This window comes from Abrus precatorius, unplaced genomic scaffold (assembly GCF_003935025.1).
Source record: "Abrus precatorius isolate BTA unplaced genomic scaffold, Abrus_2018 Scaffold6, whole genome shotgun sequence".
In the NCBI taxonomy this organism is placed as follows: domain Eukaryota; kingdom Viridiplantae; phylum Streptophyta; class Magnoliopsida; order Fabales; family Fabaceae; genus Abrus; species Abrus precatorius.
In genome coordinates this window covers 6649387-6657764 of record NW_020874406.1, presented here as the reverse complement: position 1 = coordinate 6657764, position 8378 = coordinate 6649387, and the positions used below count along the sequence as shown (strand labels likewise).

Here is an 8378-nt window from a genome sequence, read left to right as displayed (position 1 = left end):
TTGACCTTTGAGATAGTATAACAAACTATAGTTATTTTAAAGTCGTTCCCATAATTTTCTCAAGGTGCATCCTCATTTTCCTTTTATCCAACAATTAAGAGTTTGAGGAATATAATATTTGTTGGAACGGTGATATCACATGGGATAAGCACAGAATACATATTTTTATTACTTCATCATAGCTCCTATGATTCAAGAAACGTGGATTCACTCATTCCCATCAAGATGTAGCTATTTTCATCCACATACGTTGATGGGAACCAGATTTAGCTTACAAATTACATGATCTATAAAAGTAGCACTCATCTATGTTCTCTTTTTGGTATCAGTATCAATTAAAAAGTCTCTCTTGTAGAGACAGAGAAACCAATCAAAATCTGAGATATTCAGCGACTAAAGGAGCTGAATGAAATCGGGTCACGACTATTCAGGAATTTATTGACCAATCATAATTCCGGTATGAGATAGTAACATCACCACCATCACCTAAGAGATGTGTCAAAAGCCCTGCTTTTTTTGCATCCGAGTAATTAACTATCCAGTGTAGTATGTTTCTCTCTTGTCCGAAATCCGCAGAGTACCTATCAATGTAAACATTTCTTAAGCAAAGTTCTAGAAATTGAAAGTCAAAACCAAGTCTGCAGAAACTCACAAAGTGCTTACCACTTAAAAATTGGGGTGAGATGAATGGTCCTCTTCTCCAGGTCCACTTCAATTCCATCATTCTCAAAGAATTCTCTAGCAGCACATTTCAATTCTTCTCCTACTCTATAGGGCGAGAAAAATCTCACCCTTGGGCTTGATTTTGTTCCATTGCAAAGACCAAAGTGAACCAATGGATTCATTTTGATAAGAGCACACTGCAGTTTGATAGGAATCGGTTAGTCTTTCTTAACATGCATTCGTACTATAATGACAGGAAGCTGTTTTTGTGGGAAAGGAATTTACTGGGAATAAGGGAAAAATGAGGAACCAAGACACACAAAAGTTGAGAAGGCAGCACTGGTTTAATTTTAGGACAAACTTAGACCAAGTTCCCTATACCCTTGCCATTAAGTTCCCAAATCAAAATACTGGCATGTTAGATACTACCTTTTAGTCAGCAGCATGTTCTTAACAACATTAGAAAAAATATCCATATGCCATTGTTTGATTTTGAAACTTGATGCCAAGTATATAAGAAACTTGGTCCAAGTTTTTCCTTAATTTTACTTGGTCATTAATTGTTAAGGCTAAAACGAACCAACATGAAACTTTCCAAAACTCAACATTGAAAAACAATTTACCTCTAACCGCCTGTCTCCTGAGCTAAAGGGCTTGATTAAGGAGTATGGTGACCTCCGATTGCTTCTGAGGATACCATTTTTAATAGTACTAAGGGAATAAGGATGTCCTCCAATCAAATACTGGAAATCAGAGAAGGATCTCCTATTAATTACACCTTCTTGACACCCTACTCTAATGATAGCATGGATCACCATGGCATTGTACAAATTTAAGAAGAAGGCAAGCTTCTCGTTTTCTGATAGTTCCAAAAGATTCACCCTCTGCAGGTCTTGGGTCATGTTTACATACCTGCAGTTAGTAAAACACACAAATAACTTTAAATGCGTAGAAGATGATATTAGAAATTATGGTCACCTGTCAGGCTTTTTTCTTTCCAAGTTCTCTATAAACATATCTATCAAGAAGTTTGGGCCTAACTCAATCTCAAAAGCTAGCTCATGAGAGGAGGACTACTCAAAACGTTATAAGGAGTATTCTAACTTTATTCTTATCTAACAGAGACATCTTAACAATATCAAAACTCACTGTACTAGATGAAAACTTAACAACATTCTTACCAGGACAGAGGACACAGATGCAGGGACAAAATAAAAAAAAATTGCCGAGACAAGAAGTTATTTGGTTTGTAATTATTACTTCATTATTATAAAAAATATTTTGGCCCGCTGTCTGCATTAAAGTCTACACTGTAGATTGCTTTCATGTTTAAATAATGTAGAAATTACAAAGTGGTATATGTAAACAGGAAAGGGTTCAAGAGTGGGAAATAGGCTCCAAGAATCACATTGCTAGAACCAGAAAATCAAGGAATTTTGCCTAACATCCATTCCCAAGTTGTTCATTGAAAGTTAAGATTGTCAATCGAACTAATAAGTATCAGTATTGATTACTTCCAACCATGAAGCTTGATTGCCAGTTTACAATATAATAAATAGGAAACACAGTGAAAGTCAATCATTAGATAGCCGAAGGACTTGTCAATTTTTGCACTATTCATGATTAACTCACAAGGGATTTGAACTCTGATAAAATTATGGTTCAAGAAGAAATCAACTTAGTAGGAATTCAAGAAGAACTAAGTGACACAGCCTTGTTTATCATAGGCATGTTGAACAATCCCAGATGGTCTGCATTTGTGTTTGGTTCAACTTAGTGTGTGTTTGGAAACACTTTAAAAACACCTGTAAATGTAGATCTAACTCAGAAGCCCCAGCTAATAATATTGAAGTAAACGTAGATTCAGAACCCATACTCATTCAAACTTGAATGCAACTTGTTGAGATAGCTTTTGAGCAAGAAGCAATTATTTCATTTTCACCAAAATTAAGCTTTACCAACATGCTAATAGTCTATTGTATGTGACATACCTACGAAATTCTTCACTTTTGCTAATGGCCACATAATCAACACGTCGCCTGTCTTCAGAAGCATAAGACTCGAGAATGGCATACATAATCTTGGTGAGTCTGTCACAGACTGCAGCTGCAGCCTTGGGTTCACTATCATTTGTTGCACCACGGAAGTTAAAGCATTTAGAGATAAAGGGTTCGTGCTCAAGGAATCTATAGAAATGGTTCCCTTCCTCAAAATCATTTTCCCTATTGAAGAAAGTTGACAATGACAGGAATAAAATTACAGCATGAGTGTAGCTCGTATATTAGAATGCACTTGAAGATTCACAAGTTTCAAAAGCTCTTTTCTTACCCCAAAACATGATGGATGAAGTGCTTCTTGCATAACTGTTTTCCAATCTCAACAGCCTAAACATTTGTGTTGGAATGAAAACCATTTAGGGGAAATGTTACATTTAGAGAAACAAAATTGGGGACCAAAATTTGAAATTGTAATATTAAAAATGAATTATTGAATTGGAATTAAATGTATACTAAATTAAAGGTAATGATTATACAAATTTTTATAATTTTATCATATTTTTAAATCAATCTCTATAATTTAAAAGTTTGTAATTTGGTGTATAGACTTTTAAAATATCAACTAGTGTATAGTTTACTTGTAAATTGAGCTGGGACTCCGATAAATACCAACTACTTGAAAATTCAAAAACTATGTATGTGGAAAGATACAACAGGGTTGTTGCTTAAACTTACTGTTTACTTGAATATTTTAAATGGCAAGCATAATTAACAAAAGGTTGATGAAGTCTTAATGTGGTCAAGTAGTGAAAATCAAATTACTAAATTTTAGAAGCTAGGGATTTAATTATAAAACTTTAAACTTTAAGGAATTATAGAAAAATTAGTCTTATTAATGAGTATTTTAAAAATATCAACTGCATATCAATAAATTATTTTAATTACTTAAGAATATGTCATAAATAATTTTTATGATTCTAATATAATAAACTCTTTTTAGAATTTTTTTTTTCTTAATCTTAAAAATACTGATTAGTCTTTTCATTTCAAAAATATTGAAACCAGAAAAAAAAAATGCTATAATATCATAATGCTACAAGTATTATGATTTTAAATTGTTATAATTTACTCAGCGTAAAACTCTTTCGTTTTCATATATCCTTTAAGATGCTGTTAACGTAACAGAGTTAAGGTAGAGTCCAAGAGGTCCACCCACCACAGGTGGAGACAGATTTTTAAAATTTATTTTTAGTCCCTTGTAAGAAGTGAATGAAATTGCAAAGTACTCCTCATTTAGGGTAAACTAAATATGTATTTGTAACCCTTGCCATTGTAGAGTTCGTCAAACGGGTGCTTGGCTGTTTTCTGTAAGGTTTAGTTTTTCTATTGTCTTTCAAAACTTTGATAAAAAGAAATATTTTTCTAATATATACTTAATTACACACGCAATGAGTAATTAAACACTAGACATTCTCTCCTTTTAATAAAATAAAAATAAAAATTACTTTTACGAAATTTAAAACACTTAATAAAATTATTTTTTTAAAACCTGAATATCTTCGCCTATATTATTAAGTAAAAATAAAATTTTCAAAAAATATATAAGAATATATTGCATGAAAGATTAAATTTTTTATAAAATTTATAAAATTTAAAAATAAATATTATAATTTTAATGATAAATATTTTATTATATTAAAAAATTAAATGAAGAGATAATTTTTAATTTAAAATAAATTATAAAAAATTTAACAATAAATATTAAATTAAAAATAAATACTTAATATGAAAAAAATCACTAAACAGAAATCTTTGAATTAGTTCGTGTTTGACTAGCTAAGTTGATAAATGACTTACATTTTTTTTACTTCTTTTATATATTTTTAATAAGTTTGGTATCAAGTTTTATCATTTATATTACAAAAAAATAAAAATATAATTTTTATTATATTTTAAACAAAATAACTTTGTCTATTCACTGCTTCATGGGATGACATTGATTTTTTTTATCTGATAATAATTTAAAAAAAATTATTTTTAATATATATATTTATAAATTATATATAGAAGTTGACGGTATTTACTTTTTTTATTAGTATTTTATAAAAATTATATAAAACTAGCAGGACCTTCAAACTAAGTAGAAATGGCTACTTTTCATAGGTCAAACAAAGAAATGGCTAATAGTAATAAAAGTGATATCCAATAAATAAAAAAGAGATATATTATTTTTATAATAACATTTTTTTCTATTTTTCTTTATCACGTTATTCATTTAATCACTTCTTTTTTAATTTCTATTTATTTAATTTTAAAAAATAACAATTTTATTGTAAGAATAACATTTCTCAATAAAAAAATAATGTGAAAAACATTCATATTATTGTTTAAAAGGAATTATTATATAATTTAAAATATATAAATTTCATAATTTATCAAGTTAATAAAGTAATATAGAGAATAAATTATTAAAATTAAATAACAAAAAAATATAAAAGGTAAGTAGAATTCAAAACAAGAAAAAGAGAATTTGAATTGTTTCCAAGTATTTCCATTTTTTTCTCGTCTTTTTCTTTTCCTAAAATGTGGTCTATATCTATATATCGGACGAAAGTGTAAAAATTTGTCCCACTTTTTGGAGGTTGCCAAAATTTAAAGAAAAATAAAAGATACAAATAAAAGTCCCAAACAAACGGTAAATTCTATATTAATTCTCAAAAAGTCAATATTACCAAATTAAATCTAATTATTTTTGGTACAAATTAAATCTTAATTATCAAGTAACATCGATTTAAATTTAATAAATACTAACATTCGAACTATTTTAACGTTATTCATGTTCTTATAGCAAAATGTCAATATTATTTCAAGCGTTAAGAAATTCACCATCTCAAAGTCAAAATTTCAAATCATAACTCATAAAAAAAATCAAAAAGACAAAATTGACGTAATAAATAAAATAAGGAAAGAAACAATATGACTCCGTGAAGTATAAGCATACGATCATACTATTGTCACTTTATGTATATCCTCCCATCGTAGTTAAAGATGAATTTTAAGAAAACGAAAGCATAATTTTTAATTAAAATGAAATATACGTCATATATAATACATAAAAACAATTATTTGATACCAAGAGAAGAAACCAAATATACTATTTTTTTTCTTTTAACAAATATACTATTTTATAAAAATAGAAAATAAAAAATTATAAAATTAATATAAAAATAATTATTTAATCTAGGTAAAAAAATACAATATAAAATTTTTCAAACTTCTTTTTTCCATGTTAGAAAAAAGAAAAATGAAAAAACAGAACAGCAGAAAAATTGAAGGTACCTTGGAAGTAGCATAGCCATGGTGGTGAACGAGAAGCTCCACCAGCTCACTCGAAGCGAAGCAATTCCTCACAATCTTCATCTTCACCAACCGGTCCTGAATTGGTAACCTCTGCCTCAAAACTCTCACCACCTTCACCACCGTCTCCTCCTCCTCCACCTCCTCCAACGCTGCGTCGAACCCGTACTCTGGCACCGCAGGCACATCGCCGGCGCACTTTCCTGCCATTTCCTTCAAACGCTTCTCCAATTCATCGCCGCCGTTTTTCCTCAACATGTTCAGCTCCACCAATCCTCCGATGAGCTTGTCGTTGAAGAAGATCTTCGGCACCGTCGCGTTCCCCGTTCTCTCTCTCAGTTCCTCCTCTCGTTCCACGTACACGTCCACGTTGATCTCCACGAACCTAAATCCTCTCTCTCTGAAGAATCTCCTAACCGCGACGCACTCTCTGCAATTCGAACGCGAGAAGAAGCTGATTCGTCCCTTCGCGAACGGCGCGTCGTTTTTCTGCGTCACCAACACCTTGAGCCCGGAGAGGTCGAACTCTGTCACGCCGTTGGCGTTCTTGTTCTTGTAATTGTTAGACGAGGAGTCGTTTTGCTTCAGCGTGGAGATCCCTCTGGAGATCGCGGACGACAGGTCGTTGCGGCGCTGGCGGAGGAACCTGCCGAAGGAGGAGGGAACGACGTCGTTTGGGTTAGAGTTGGAAACAGAGGGAGGCACTGGCTTGGGAAGAAGGGAATGAGGTTGGACGATGGAGAGAGTGGGAATGGGAGTAACGGCTACGTGACCGTTGGCGTGATTTTTGGTGTTTTGAATTGGGTGTGGCGTTTGGGCTGTGTTTGGTTCTGTCGATTGTTTTGTTGGGGTTGAAGTTGAATTGGGTTCTTCCACTTCGGAACCCATTTTTCTGTGTTCAAGAATCAGAGGATGAAGAATCTCGTTTCTGACTCAGAAAATAAGACGTTGAGTGGAGAAAACGAGGTGAGGGAAATGGGGCTATGTGAAGGAGCTTTTAATGTTGAGAATTTGATTGACTAAGGAAAATCTAACACAAAAAATATAAATAAAATTGGATTTATAAACATTTCATCAGCGTTATCAGTTACAGATCCCTTGAGGGAGAGCTACTGTATCCAGAGATTTTTATGTTTCACTAATTTTCTTTTTATATGCACTTCAAAATATAAAGAAATACTTAAAGATGCTCTGTTTAGATGTTTATAATTAATTTGATATTATTTATTTTATTAATTTATAATGTGTGTTTAAGAATAAATAGTGATTAAAATTAAAATATTTAATGATTTAATATACTACATTTTGTGACTTAAAATATTATTGAATATTGTTATTTTTAATTAAAAATTTAATTAATCTTATTTTTATATGAATAAACATGAAAAAGTTATATATTTATTTATCAACTCTCACCACTGAATTTTTTTTAATTATATCCTGTTATTTAATATAATTTTTTTAAGTGCTCCATTTTAAGGGGAGTGTATAAAATATTTTCTTTAAAATATATTAGTGATACTTATGTGTGTTAAATATTTTTAAATTAAAATATATTTAATAAATTTAAAAATTAAATATTTTATTATTTATAATAATTATTTTATCATATAAAATTAAATTAAATTTATCATTCAAACCATTATAAGTTGAGTGTTGAGAAAGATTAATGCGGAGGGTACGAGGAACTAGTCGAGAGGGAGACATGGTCTTACTTGGTTCGCTCATTTTTCTTTTAATTTAGAAATTTTCAATTCACTCAACGTGAATAAGTTAATTCACCGAAATGTTGAAACGGTTCAGAATTTTATATTTAAAGTGGATATTTTGGGTAGGTGTTCAACAATCCATTCAAATGATCAAGGATAAATTATGTTTTTATATAAATATAATCAATTTTAATATTATTTTCAAAATATTTATTTATTTTTATTTTTATTTACTTAAATTTTTAAGATAATATTTTTGTCATTTAATAATAACATTACAAACTTTAAAATAAAATATAAAAGTTTATCCCGTTGAGTTATTATATTTTATTTTATAATTTTTTGTCTTAAAAAAGTGATGAATTATATATTTTTACTTATATTTTATATATTTTTTAATATTTAAAAATTTTAAAAATATAAGTTTAATATTTTTAATAAAAATTATTTTATTCATTTTACAAAAATATTTTAAAATTTTAATTATAATTTCTCACCAAAATAAATTGTAGTTATAAATTGAAGAAAATTATTATAATTTACTATTATAAGCATTTCAAAATTTTTAATATATAAATTTTGATAAAAAGATAAAATTTGCCTTTTAAATATAATTTACCTGTTATTTTATTATTACTTATTTATTTCAATC

General features: G+C 29.5%; 1 protein-coding gene across 1 annotated transcript; it reads right to left on the bottom strand.

Annotated features, from left to right (window-relative positions):
• Window positions 1-427: 427 nt before the first annotated feature.
• LOC113870077 lies at window positions 428-6905 on the bottom strand. Its single transcript, XM_027506676.1, has 6 exons — window positions 6000-6905; window positions 2992-3047; window positions 2655-2885; window positions 1287-1575; window positions 664-860; window positions 428-581 (listed from the first exon to the last, which is right to left on the bottom strand). Exons 1-6 carry the CDS (start codon window positions 6903-6905, stop codon window positions 428-430), a joined length of 1833 nt encoding a protein of 610 aa, XP_027362477.1.
• Between the last annotated feature and the right edge of the window lie 1473 nt (window positions 6906-8378).

What these genes read in the sequence shown, in the direction of transcription:
- LOC113870077 (XM_027506676.1), bottom strand. Translation starts at nt 6,905, where the DNA reads ATGGGTTCCGAAGTGGAAGAACCCAATTCAACTTCAACCCCAACAAAA. An exon ending in ATGGCTATGCTACTTCCAAG is followed by an intron (nt 3,048 to 5,999) that starts GTACCTTCAATT and finishes ACAAATGTTTAG; the next exon opens with GCTGTTGAGATTGGAAAACA. An exon ending in CAGGAGACAGGCGGTTAGAG is followed by an intron (nt 861 to 1,286) that starts GTAAATTGTTTT and finishes ATCAAACTGCAG; the next exon opens with TGTGCTCTTATCAAAATGAA.